The following is a 14,833-nucleotide window of genomic DNA, read 5'->3' as shown; positions in this document are numbered from 1 at the left end:
TTTCAGCGAAATTTGTTGTTCCTGTTTTTTTTTTCTTCGGCTGGGACGCCTTCCTGCAAAGACAGACAGGCCTGCGACGGGGGACATATCCTTCTGGAGTAAAGGACTGGTAACGTGTGAGTAGGGACAGTGAGGGTCAGCTTATAAGTACACGTTATTGCTGTGAACATTTACGGTTGTCATTTATTGTGTTCTGCTATGTTAAAAATGTATACAAGTAAAGATACAGTTATCAAGATAGAGTCTGTGTGTGGGGATCTTGCTGGGCCAGATTATAGATACCAACGCGCGGTCTTGCCCGCGGTCACTTCAATACCCCTTAAAATCATGTATAATGTTCGCATACGAACAAGTATCTTTGTATTTCTTTGCCCTTTCTTAAAATTTGATAAAGATAAAACACTTTCTTTTATTCCTTAATATATCAGCTGAATTTGGTATTACAGTGTCCATTTTAGGACATGATCAGTTATCAAAATCAAACATCAGAATAATATCAGTTTGAGGCTAAATACCCTGTCTGAGAACTAGAACTGATTCTGACAAGTGATTTTGACAAGTGATTCTGACGAGTGATTCTGACGAGTGATTCTGACTAGTGACTTTTACAACTGTAATAATAATAATAAAAAAAAAAGAAACTGTTCGTTGATGGGACTTGAACCCAAAATTCTGTGTTCCAAAGTCAGTGCACTAACCACTCAGCTATTAACTTAGTTGTTAAAACTTTGGAGTTCTATTTGGTTATATGATTTTCAGTGCAAACTTGTCTAAAACTCATTGAGACTTATGCACAGACTGCAAGCAAGCCAAATTCAAATGATGTTTGATTTTGATGTGTGAGTCTGATGTGTGACTTTCTTCAAACATCAGAATCATAATGACTTTTAGTCACCCTGAGTCTTTTCATGGTTGATCTCATAAGACAAGAAAAGCAGTAAGTTACTATCATTTGACTGGATAGCGCAATGGTAAGGCTATCAGTCTCTGAATCTATAGTGTCAGTGTTCAAATCCTGATACTAATAAGATTTTTTTATTTAATTTTTAAATTATGCCTATTTAGCACACAAACTACTGGGGTGTTTTACTTTTAATATCTGACACTCTGATTGTCATCCTGATGTGTTAAGAGTTTCAGATATGCTGTCTATTTGCATGGTAAATTACATAGCCAAAGTATATTGGGAGGCAATAATTTACTACATATCTATTTCCAAGTGACTTTTTTATTTGCATAATTTCTTAAAGGGGTCTAATGATAAAATGTCTTTATTGTAAATATTTATTTCCATCCACCCAAGTACTGGCTGCAAACTCCCAATTTACTTTTGCTATGTAATTTACCATGCAAATAGACAGCGTGTCTGAAACTCTTAACATATCAGGATGACAATCAGAGTGACAGATATTAAAAGTGAAACACCCCTGTAGTTTGTGTGCTTAATAGCCATAATAAAAAAAAAAATAAAAAAAATTATTCCTATCAGGATTTGAACTCTAACACTGTAGTTTCAGAAACTGATGCCTTACCATTAAGCTATTCAGTCAAGTGATACTAACTAATAGCTTTTCTTGTCTTATGAGATCAACCATGAAAATACTCAGGGTGACTAAAAGTCATTGTGATTCTAATTCTGATGTTTGAAGAAAGTCACACATCAGACTTACACATCAAAATCAAACATCATTTGAATTTGGCTTGCTTGTAGTCTGTGCATAAGTCCCAATGAGTTTTAGACAAGTTTGCACTAAAAATCATATAACCAAATAGAACTACCAGGATAGCACAGCTAAGTTTATAGCTCAGTGGTTAATGCACTGGTTTGGGACATAGAATTTTGGGTTCAAGTCCCATTAGCGAACAGTTTTTTTTTTTTTTTTTTAATTATTACAGTTGTAAAAGTCACTCGTCAGAATCACTCATCAGAATTACTCGTCAAAATCAGTTCTCAGACAGGGTATTTAGCCTCAAACTGACATCATTCTGATGTTTGATTTTGATATCTGATCATGTCCTAAAATGGACACTGTACAGTATAGTTATGTCAAAGGATAAATTAATTTGAAATTTATGGAGCATCTAAAACAGGAGTCAAATGGTTAGAAATTATAGAATATTTTTTTAAATTTTGATTGATTGGCTATTCAGAAATTATTGGTGCTGGGACATTCAGTGAATGTGAGTTTTGGGCAATGTGGTTAATCCTTATGATTCATGGTAGCTTAGTGAGTTATGCTTATATCAAAGGATTATCATTGAGGTGTAAGTTCCCACTGCCAGGGCACACAAACAGTTTGTAAATGTACTGTTTAGTTCTGCTTTGATTTTTTTTTTCAGCTTTGTATCTTCATTTATATTATAGATCATGAGTGCATATCTTGCATGTTTCTTGGGATCTTAAGTGGATTTGTCCTTCTATCTATAAAATTGTTAAATAAACTTAATTACTAAAAAGACATAAAATGTAACACTTCGTCATGCTCCCAAGCATAATATTTTAATATACATATTATGTTATAGGCACCACATGGCTACAAGAAATCCTCTCTCTCATCTACAGCAATGGAGATCCTACACCAGTGAAAACAGCTTTTAGCTGGGATCGTGCACCTTGGATTGAACAGCATGGTGGACGAGTCCATCTTGAGAACAAGCCATCACCTCGACTTATTACAACACATCTTCCTTTCCATCTGTTTCCACAATCATTTTCTAAAACCAAAGCCAAGGTTTGTAATGAATATTGTGATACAATGTACAGGCGGCAATAAGGGGGATGTCATTTCTCATCAGCTACAGATCTTAAGAGCTTTTGCACGCTAATACCTTATTAAAACACTTCATGGACTAAAATATTGTAGAGGCTTAGAAAATGTACTATATTAGGATAAGCATATTTTATTTATTTTTAGCTGGTGCTTCAGGAAGTGAATTTTAATCATATAAGACAAAGGAGGTTACAATACTCAAAAATAAATCTCTATTTCAGTCTACATTGTCCTATATGATGGAAACATGTCTCCATAAAATAAAATGAGTCCTTTGGCGAAATGCAGTACAAGCAAAATATCAATGATTTTGACAAATCTATACCCAAAAATATTTTAGTTCTAATTCTTCAAAATGGTGCCCTTTTATTTGCCCTTACACTTCCTAACAGTTATATGGCAACATTACTTTCTTTTTCATTGAAAGAATTTCTAAATCCCAAACTTTTTTTATTTTTTTTGTGTGTTAGGCAATCTACACCATAAGGAATCCTAAAGATATATGTGTTTCCCTGTACTACTTCTCCAAGATTGCACAATTTATGGAATGCAGGGAGGATTTTCAGGATTTTGTCTCTTATTTTCTAAGCAAAGACGGTGAGTATGTCATGTCATTTCATCATTGTTCTTTCTTTTTAAAGCGAAAATTAGCCTACAGGTATTTCTGTAGTGCTACAGCTGTTCCAAAGCAAGATGTACAGAGACTTTTCCTGTCCAGCAGAATGGACAAGTGATTACTAATCAATGACCACAGAAGAGAAATAGTGGATGTATACATTATCAAGTATACAGTACATTTTTTCTGTATGACACTATGTTGATATGTTTTTTTTTCATAAATAATGAGAAATGGATGTGCAATATCAAATTAGTCCCATATGTGCTTGACTCTTAGCTTTCCTGAAATTTTAAACACCCACGTTACTCCTTAGACCTCAGTCCAGAGCCTCTCACCTAGCCAAATCAGTTTTCATACGAGGGCCAACAGTCCGAAACACCGTGTCTGCAAATTGAGATTCTGATTTGGCTTTTATCCTAAGTCATATTGCATGACTCATTAAAGGGTTGATTGTGACTTGTAGGATTACTGCTTCAAATTGGTAACGCTATAGAGTACAAGTCCTCTTTTTCTCTCAAGAAGCAATTTGCATATTAAATTTCCCAGAGGAGCATTTCACGGCGAATAAGCCTCCTTACCTTGACGTGCCAGAGCTGGTGTGTCACTCTCCATAAGGAGAAACGTTACCCCTTAGACACCAAACACCCCATCTAAATAGTCATAGAGTGCTACCTTGTCTTGTATTAGGGTATAATTGGCTTAAATAAATTTACAGGATCTGAAAAAAGTCATGATGCTTTCAAATCACCACTACCCCCTTAAAAAAATCAACATCAACTAATTAATGACAATACCATTTTTAAGCCTTAACAAAAGAGGAGGGATGAAAGCGATTGTCCACGACTTTTATACTTAGGATAAGTCATCAATATCTGATTGGTGGGGGTGCACGGCGCAGCTCCGTCAACTGTATAATGACTATATCCAGGTACTGCACATCTGCCCCATATTTAAATCGATAGAGAGCTGATCTTCAGTACCCAGCCTTGGCCACTATGCAGTTGACGAAGCTGTGTAGTTCTGATCTGCATTTCAGCCCATCAGGCTTCTGCCGGTACCAAGGACATTTGATCAGCAAATTTGTTGGGTGTCGCACCCCAGCTGATCACATATTGATCACCTATCCTAAGAATAAGCCATCCATATAAAAGTATCAGACCATACCTTGAAAGTATCAGACCTTACATTGAAAGTTGTTGTATAGGATTTAAAAAAAAAAAGCCAAATCAATAACACATCCTGTTGGATCTTGTTGGATCTCTCACAGCGCCAGTGCTACTGATTTGAAGGGCCCATTAAATCTTGCTTTCTTTACTGCAGCAATCAAATGACGAACCTTAACATGACCGCTGCAGCCGACAACTAAGTTCAGTGGTATTGCTTACATGTATAACATTTAAAGTCCCTAACAGCTAAAATCAGAGTCTTGACTTCGTATACAATTTCAATTCTCAATAATATTCTTGCCCAGCTTTCCCACTTCCTACTCTCAAATGGAAAATCTGCCCAATAATATGATAAATTTCCTATTCCTGTGTAACAACCAAGAAACACAATTTACTGTTTAGGTTGCAAGGAAAACTGGAAGAATTGCAGTGGCCATATTGGTTTCCACACTGCTTTTCTCCAATCAGATATACAGTCTTGGCCAAAAGTGTTAGCACTCTTGAAATTGTTCCAGAAAATTAAGTATTTCTCGCAGAAAATTATTGCAATTCCACATGTTTTGTTATATACATGTTTATTTACTTTATGTGAATTGGAACAACACAAACAAAGAGAAAAAAAGGCAAATTTAACATAATTTCACACAAAGCCCCCAAAATGAGACTGACAAAATTGTTGGCACCCTTAACTTAATATTTGTTTCCACAACCTGTGGAATAAATAACTGCAATCAATCTGCAAATTTGGATCATTGTTTTTTTTGCAAACTGCTCCAGGTCTCTCATATTTGAAGGGTGCCTTCTTCCAACAGTAATTTTAAAATCTCTCTATAAGTGTTCAGTGGGATTAAGAACGGGACTAATTGCTGGCCACTTCAGAACTCTCCAGCACTTTGTGTCCATCCATTTCTGGGTACTTCTTGAAGTATGTTTGGGGTCATTGTCCTGCTGGAAGACCCATGACCTAGGATGCAGGACCAGCTTTCTGACACTGGGCACTAGAGTGCAACCCAAAATCCTTTGGTAATCTTCATATTACATGATTCCTTGCACACATTCAAAGAACCCAGCACTCAGCAAAACATTTCCAAAACATCTTTGAACAACCACCATATTTGACTGTAAGTACTGTGTTCTTTTCTTTGTAGACCTCATGCCATTTTCGGTAAACATTAGAATGATGTGCCTCACCAAAAAGCTCTATCTTGGTCTCATCTGTCCTCAAGACACTCTCCCTGAAGGATTTTGGCTTACTCACATACGTTTTGGCAAACTGCAGTCGAGCTTTTTTATGCCTCTGTGTCAGCAGTGGGTTCCTACTGGGTCTCCTGCCATAACGTTTCATTTCATTCAAATGTCAATGGATACTTTGCGCTGACATCGCGCACCCTGAGCGTGCAAGACATATTGAATTTCTTTGGAACTTTATTAAGGCCACTTATCCAACATTTGGACTATCCTGTGTTGCAACCTTTCATCAATTTTTCTCCTCTTTCTGTTCTCCATGCTTAGTGTGGCACACACAGACACACAATGAAAAGACTGAGTCAACTTCTCCCCTTTTTATCTGGTTTCAGGTGTTATTTTCATATTGTCCACACCTGTTACTTGCCACGGGTGAGTTTAAACGAGCATCACATGCATGAAACAAAGTTGCTTACCCACAATTTTGGAAAGGTGCCAACAATTTTGTCTGGTGTATTTTTGGGGTTGTGTGTGAAATTATGTCCAATTTGCCTTTTTTTCTGTTTTTTCTGTTGTTCCAATACGCACAAAGTAAAAAAGTATGTGTATTATAAAACATGTATAATTTTAATCATTATTTCAGAGAAATTCTTCATTTTCTGGAACAAATTCAAGGATGCCAACACTTTTGGCAATTACTGTAACTAATAGTATTAGTGACATTGTCAATTCTCATTCAGGGCCTTCAATGAGCCTTTCCATGAATTATTGTCACACTTCACCCACTATCGATCACATTTCTATCTTCATTCAAGAAAATGTAAAAACTTTAATTCATTGTATCTTGATAGGGATACCACTATTATAATCTGAGCAGCCATTAGAAAAAATTTGGGTGCAACATAGTTCAGTTGCCAGAGCCATCATTTTCCGAGGGACCATGCCTGAACAGAAAATATGAAGTTGCTGCTCATGTCACCCTAATTCTGCTATATTAGCCCTATAGTCTCCATCACTAACATAAGTACATTTTATACACTGTCTTAACCATATTTAATTATGCAAAAAACACGTGCAAAAATTGCATGCAAATTTGTAATCATCAAAACTGCATTAAAACAGCACTGTATGACCTCACCCTAATGGATCCTTTTTCCTCATTCCCCTTTTTGGCTGGGCCCCTGACAGTACTCTTGGTGTTACTGCCTTGCGTCGGCCCTGAGTTTAAGGCTACGTTCATACCACCGCATTTTCTATTTGGGTGTTGAGCAAACTACTAAAACTATGAGCAGTTGTAACAGTGTTGTTCGATTGAGTAGTTCAAATTACCATTTTTTTCACAAGGACTGAATATCTGAGACTGTCAGCATATATTCTTCTGCATTTCAGATGAAATTTGTCTCTTCAAGTCCATGGGTCTGCAAAAAAAATGATGTCCCATTCTGTTCATGCTTATAGCATCTGATTTATATGGATACATTAGAATTCTTAACATAGGAAACTGTTTTTGGTCTTCTACATTTTATTCACAGCTGCTGTAAAAAAAATGGATGGCATACAGATTGCATATGGATGTCATATGGACTGCATGTAGATGCCATACATGACAATACGGATTAAAAATCATTATTTTTTTCTGGCTGAAAAATGGATGTTTGTTTTATAAACTTTTTTGAACTTAGCCTAACGCAGAAAAGTCTCCTTCTATGTCCCTCTTGTACATTCCCCTTGTGTCATGGTGAATCTTAAAATCTGCAGTCATATTTTTTTTTATTGAAAATAACTTTATTAACAATCCGTCGTGAATCACAAACATGCTATGTACTGTGACACAGCTCAGGCTAAGAAGCCACACACAAATAATTTACCTTTCATAGCATGAAAGTACAATACACAGTACAAGTTACCCTACACTATGCACCATACTCTTGCTCTGCACTACCATGCCAGCAAATTATTACAAATCAGTCACAAAGCATTACAAGCTGGACAGGAAAGAAAGGACAAGGAGGGGGAAGTACAGGCCTGCAGGCCTGAAGCTTTACTGAGAGACAATGACACACAGAGAGAAAGCAGAATATGTTCTAAGATAAACCAAAAGAAAGAAGGTGCTACAAAATATATCACAAATATATCAGTTTTACTAAATATAAAATAGCATAACAGATTTTGTTAAAAATAGCTCAATGGCAAGCTAACAACAAACCTCCCAAGGCGATAAATAGTATATAATTAGTAAGCTCACATATCTATTGCAGTACATTTCCTAATGGTTAACATATATATCAAATAGAAGAGTATAGGATGTAGCTTTACATAGTAAATGTTAACAACGTGTACTCACTCACATGGGTAACGTCGCACCTATACCCAACTGGTCCCTGTGCAGACTAGAGAGGCCCTAGCCACATAATTAAAACCCCCACCTTGGACCTTACTCCCTAAAATGCTGTCAAGGGTTTTTTCGTACCTCCTGAGGAATCAGAGGGGAGGCTGCAACACACTGCCAACAAAGGGAAATTAAAGTGTTCATATAGGGTAAAGAGGGAAAGCTAAGGAGAACCAAAACTAAAAGGAACAACTATAAACTCCCATAAACCTAAACCTAGCAGTGGTAAATGGAAAAGGTGCTGAGAGGGAAAACAAACAGACTACAAGAATACAACTGGTGTTTACCATGCAAGATAAACTCTTTAGCTGAAAGGCTGGAACTCCTGAACACACATCCACCAAGCTGTATAGACAGCAAGGAAGTGCTGTGAAGGGTGACCATATGAAACCCAACCCAGAATGTGATAGGGCAGACCAAAATGGGAAAATGAGAAACACCTGGAGAGGAGCAAACCAAGAAAGGAAAACAAGACAATAGAAATCATCAGCATTTGGCCAGAAAAGAAAGGGCAATAGCGCAGCAGACAGAGGAACTAACTATGCAGCAACAGGTCATGGGATCAAATCCCCAAACCGAGCTATGACAGTAATAATGTGGAGCCCTGTTAGGTGTGTAACCCTGCTCCCCAACATGTGTTTCATGCTCTCTGACCAGGCTGGGTGGAACGTGTACTGGGGCGCAGGTTTATACACCTAACAGGGCCCCACATTATTACAATGTAAGTTTGTATCCTATACTCTTTTTGATTTACATGTTTACCACTAAAGAATAGATACCATATGGGGATGCATACTAAATATATACAGTTTACAGCCTTGGTAAGTTTGTAGTTAGCCCTCCATTGAGCTAGTCTGTTTTTTTTAATCTGTTATGATATTTTATATTTAATAAAGTTAGTATATTTGTGAGATATTTTGTAGCACCATCTTTGTTTTGTTTTGTCGTGATATTTAGGTGAATCTCTCTTATTTAGCCAAATACTTTTGGTTATAGGAATATTTGGTGGTCCATTAGTATTCTAAGCCCAGACAACCCCTTTAAAAATGTAGCAGGTTAGTATAATGCTGTTGCTAATGACTATACATGAATTATTGTTTTATAGTTATATTTGGTGGCTGGTTTGAACATATGAAAGGATGGCTAACAATGAAAGACAGCCCAAACTTTCTTATTCTGTCATATGAAGACATGCTGAAGGTATGCACTATTAAATTCAGTTATTCCTACAAGAAGCAAAATTAACATAAACGCTGCTGTAAACAAGTAAAAAGCAAGTGCATTTAAATAAAATAGGGCTCTTAGTAACACTGTTTTTGATCAAAAATAGTATATAAGCTATCCCACCATCGACAAGGTGAATCCGTTCGGGACAGTCCTACATTGTCTAATATTAAAATATACATATATATATATATATAATTTTTTTTTAATTCAGTTATTGATGTAATGATTTTACTGTATTTGAAGTATTAAAATAGGAAATGCATAGTGGATTAGAAACACAAGATTATTCCTAGGATGGCAAAAATTAGTCTAATATTTCTACACTATATATAAAATATATATAAATTTACAACTACTTATAAGTTAGGTGCATTTAAGTAAAGTGTAAAAAAGGTAGAATTTATAGTGGAAATATCATCCCAACCACTTGTCTGATCAATTAACTTAAAAGCGTTGTACGATGTTGGATAACCTCTTATCAATGGCCTCCTGGTGCTGCATAAAGTCCAAAAATATATACTGTAGCAGAAACTAGAATAGCATAAACTCTACAGTCTCTGACATAAACATCTGACATGACCATTGCAGCCAATCAACAGCTGTTGATTGGTCACAGTCTTTACATTGTTCTCCACTATAATTGTGAAGGTTGTCATGCTCACATGACATTATTTATGTCAAAAAACTGTAGGGGAACACAGAACTGAGAGGAGAGAAGCTACACTGGTCTAAGAGTTAAGTATAGATATTTTTACTTTATGCAGCAACCTGGGACTATTGATATGGGGTTGTACAACCCTTTTACCAGCATCTTACGGCCCTATATTACTATTAATTTGCTTTATCAAACATTCTTTCAATTCAAAATTTTCCTCTATAACACAGACCAAGAGATACACTTAATATATGTTATGCGCATGTGAAATCATCCATAGACATAGGCAGTAAAGCAACAATTGACTTGTGAATGGCCTTTTGAAATGTGTGTGTGTATATATATATATATATATATACAATGGGTACGGAAAGTATTCAGACCCCTTTAAATTTTTCACTTTGTTTCATTGCAGCCATTTGGTAAATTATAAAAAGTTAATTTTTTTCTCATTAAAGTACACTCTGCACCCCATTTTGACTGAAAAAAACAGAAATGTAGAAATTTTTGCAAATTTATTATAAAAGAAAAACTGAAATATCACATGGTCATAAGTAGTGTTGAGCATTCCCATACTGAAATATCGGGTATCGTCCGATATTCGCGGTATCGGAGTTCCGATACTGACTTCCGATACTTTTAGAATATCGAATACAGGAATCGGAAGTTCCCATAATGCCTGCGCTCTGCAGTGTCTCTGAAGGATGACAAGCTGGATGGCAGCGCTCAGCTTACTGTACTTGTCATTTAGTGTTAAAGGATTTATTAAAAGAAATAATAGTGTTTTCATGCACCGTCTCTTTAAAAAAGCCGGCCGGCAATTCAGCAGCGGCATACACCGGTACCCGACAATTTAGAACAGAAAGAATAGAGCATCACACATAGATTAGATAGATAGAAACATGTCAGTCACATATATAAGAAGTGCAGTGACAGTGTTGGTTACTGTACTTGTCATTTAGTGTAAAGGATTTATTAAAAAAAATAATCATGTTTTCATGCACCGTCCCTTTAAAAAAGCCGGCCGGCAATTCAGCAGCAGTACCCGACAATTTAGAATAGAAAGAATAGAGCATCACACATAGATTAGATAGATAGAAACATGTCAGTCACATATATAAGAAGTACAGTGATAGTGTTGATTACTGTACTTGTCATTTAGTGTTACAATAAAGGATTTATTTAAAAAAAAATTGGCGTGGGGTTCCCCGTAATTTTAGTCTCTAGCGGAGGTTAAGCAGATGGCTGGGGCAGATGTTTGAAGCCTGGGAAGGGGGTAATAACCACGGAGCTTCCCAGGCTACTAATATCAGCCCCCAGCTAAATACCTAGCCTTTACTAGCTATTAAAATGGGGGACCCCCCCAAAAAATGACGTGGGGTCCCCCCTATTTTAATAGCTAGCAAAGGTCATGCAGACAGCTGGGGGCTGATATTAATAGCCCAGGAAGGGTGCCATGAATATTGGCCCCCTCCCAGGCTAGAAACACCAGCCATCAGCCGCCCCAGAAATGATGCATCCATAGGATATGCCAATTCTGGCACTTAGCCTCTCTCTTCCCACTGCCCTATAGCGGTGGCAGTGGGGTAATAGGGCTGGGGTTGATGTTAGCTTATAATGCCAGCTGACATTAAGCCCAGGTTAGTAATGGAGAGGCGTCTATAAGTCACCCCCATTAATAACCCCATAGTTAAAGATAAAAAAAAACACAAACACCCAGAATAAACGTCTTTAATTGAAATAAACACACAATTTTTTAATGTTCTAAATTAAACCATACTTACCATCACGCCCATTCCAGCTGAAGCCAATGTCTTCTGCAATAAAAGTAAAATAATAAAGCAACATCATCCTTGCCTTTCCATGGTTCCCACGACAGCTTCAGCTCTGCTACATTCACATGACAGGCTGGATCGCAACAGAACGCTGCGATCCAGCTTGCCATGCCGCAGACACTGAGAAGCGCAGGCATGCTTGCGCTCCTCAGTGTCTCACTGTGACCGCATAAAGATGAGCCGAGGTCATGTCCAATGAACTCAGCTCACCTCATGCACGTCACTGACAGCGTGGGAAAATTCTCCTGCTCAAGCCCTGAGCGCAGGAGAATTTTCCCACGCTGTCAGTGACGTGCATGAGGTGAGCTGAGTTTATTGGACATGAGCTCACCTCATGCACGTCACTGACAGCGTGGGAAAATTCTCCTGCTCAAGCGCTGAGCGCAGGAGAATTTTCCCACGCTGTCAGTGACAGGCATGAGGTGAGCTGAGTTCATTGGACATGAGATCACCTCATGCACGTCACTGACAGCGTGGGAAAATTCTCCTGCGCTCAGCGCTTCAGCAGGGGAATTCTCTCACGCTCACTGCAAGCGCAGGAGAATTTTCCCACGCTATCAGTGACGTGCATGAGGTGAGCTCATGTCCAATGAACTCAGCTCACCTCATGCACGTCACTGACAGCGTGGGAAAATTCTCCTTCGTTCAGCGCTTGAGCAGGAGAATTTTCCCACGCTGTCAGTGATGTGCATGAGGTGAGCTCATGTCCAATGAACTCAGCTCACCTCATGCACGTCACTGACAGCGTGGGAAAATTCTCCTGCGCTCAGCGCTTGAGCAGGAGGATTTTCCAACGCTGTCAGTGGCGTGCATGATTTGAGCTGAGTTCATTGGACATGAAATCGGCTCATCTGGATGCTGCGCTTCTCAGTCTCTGCGGCATGGCTACCTGGATGGCAGCTTTCGGCTGCGATCCAGCCTGTCATGTGAATGTAGCAGAGCTGGAGCCGTCGTGGGAACCATGGAAAGGTAAGGATGAGGTTGCTTTATTATTTAACTTTTATTGCAGGAGATCGTTGGCTTCAGCTGGAATGGGCGTGATGGTAAGTATGGTTTAATTTAGAACAATAAAGAATTGTGTATTTATTTCAATTAAAGGACTTTATTCTGGGTGATTGTGTTTTTTTTTTAACTTTGACTATGGGGTTTTTAATGGGGGTGTCTTATAGACGCCTCTCCATTACTAACCTGGGCTTGATGTCAGCTGGCATTATAAGCTGACATCAACCCCAACTCTATTACCTCACTGCCACCGCTACAGGGCAGAGAGAAGAGCGAGGCTAAGTGCCAGAAATGGCACATCCTATGGATGCGCCATTTATGGGGCTGCTGATGGCTGGTGTTTCTAGCCTGGGAGGGGGCCAATATTCATGGCACCCTTTCTGGGCTATTAATATCAGCCCCCAGCTGTGTGCCTAGCCTTTGCTAGCTATTAAAATAGGGGGGACCCCATGTCATTTTTTGGGGGGTCCCCCATTTTAATAGCTAGTAAAGGCTATGTATTCAGCTGGGGGCTGATATTAGTAGCCGGGGAAGCTCCGTGGGTATTACCCCCTTCCCAGGCTTCAAACATCTGCCCCAGCCATCTGCTTAACCTCCGCTAGAGACTAAAATTACGGTGAACCCCACGCCAATTTTTTTTCTTAATAAATCCTTTATTTTAACACTAAATGACAAGTACAGTAATCAAGACTATCACTGTACTTCTTATATATGTGACTGACATGTTTCTATCTATCTAATCTATGTGTGATTCTCTATTCTTTCTATTCTAAATTGTCGGGTACCGCTGCTGAATTGCCGGCCTGCTTTTTTAAAGAGACGGTGCATGAAAACACTGTTGTTTTTTTTAATAAATCCTTTTCACTAAATGACAAGTACAGTAAGCAACACTGTCATTGTACTTCATATATATATGACTGACATGTTTCTATCTATCTAATCTATGTGTGATGTTCTTTTCTTTCTGTTCTAAATTGTCAGGTACCGGTGTATGCCGCTGCTGAATTGCCAGCTTTTCAAGTAATACATTCAACATTATTCTTAGTTGTTTTCCTTCATGTAGAATTAACCTACAAGGAAAGAAAGGGTTTATTTTTATTCCGATATTTGTGTCCCATTGACTTGCATTGGTTTCCGGTATCAGAATCGGCGATATCCGATACTTTTTGGGTATCAGTCCGATCTAATCCGATATTTCCCGATATCGGAAGGTATCGCTCAACACTAGTCATAAGTATTCAGACCCTTTGTTCAGACACTCATATTTAAGTCATATGCTGTCCATTTCCTTGTGATTCTCCTTGAGATGGTTCTACTCCTTCACTGGAGTCTATCTGTGTTTAATTAAACTGATAGGATTTGATTTGTAAAGGCACACACCTGTCTATATAAGACCTCACACCTCATGTAACATCCCTGGCAGCTAGTGTTGATCGAGCACTAAAATGCTCGGGTGCTCGAAGCTCGGGCCGAGCTCGCCGTGATACTCGGGTGCTCGACCCGAGCAACGAACCCAATGTTAGTCTATGGGAGACCCGAGCATTTTTGCGGTGGCACCCCCGGAAGTATTTTAAAAGCCTAACAAGTGCACAAAACGATAGTGACAGTGCTCAAATGACATGAGGACAGCATGGGCATCGCCCCAGGAAGCATTTCTGACCCCCAGGTCACTGCTGTCAACAACGTGGTCAGAGGTATTAAGCCACTTTTACGGGCTCACAATAAAACATTCAAAAACGAAACTGAAACTTTTTTCCTGTGAAATATGTTAAGGAATTTCTTTTCCAGGGTAAAGACTTGTGTATAAGGTAAAATAAATAACCAAAAACAAAAATACTCCTCCACACCTTGGGCTATGTTCTCAAGTAGCATTTTTTATGCGTTTTTGCAATTTTGTATTGCTTTCAACCGTGACAAATGCATTCACCGGGAAATGTCATTTTATCATTTTACAACCTTATCTGGCTATGTGCTGTGTGACACA

The 14,833-nt window shown here is 38.4% G+C and overlaps 1 protein-coding gene across 2 annotated transcripts in view; it reads left to right on the top strand.

Annotated features, from left to right (window-relative positions):
• Positions 1–14,833, top strand: part of LOC141172252 (3-beta-hydroxysteroid sulfotransferase-like) — a 146,273-nt gene that overhangs the window by 104,653 nt on the left and 26,787 nt on the right. For both annotated transcript variants that reach the window (XM_073656248.1, XM_073656247.1), the window contains exons 3-5: positions 2,524–2,732; positions 3,242–3,368; positions 9,236–9,330. In XM_073656248.1, the coding sequence (XP_073512349.1) occupies positions 2,524–2,732; positions 3,242–3,368; positions 9,236–9,330 (431 nt within the window). The remainder of the gene's footprint in view (positions 1–2,523; positions 2,733–3,241; positions 3,369–9,235; positions 9,331–14,833) is intronic.

Source organism: Phyllobates terribilis, unplaced genomic scaffold, assembly GCF_046119375.1.
Source record: "Phyllobates terribilis strain yellow unplaced genomic scaffold, ASM4611937v1 Scaffold_12__6_contigs__length_324123572, whole genome shotgun sequence".
NCBI lineage: Eukaryota > Metazoa > Chordata > Amphibia > Anura > Dendrobatidae > Phyllobates > Phyllobates terribilis.
The sequence above is the reverse complement of the archived record's forward strand: the minus strand, read 5'-3'. Positions and strand labels throughout refer to the sequence as shown.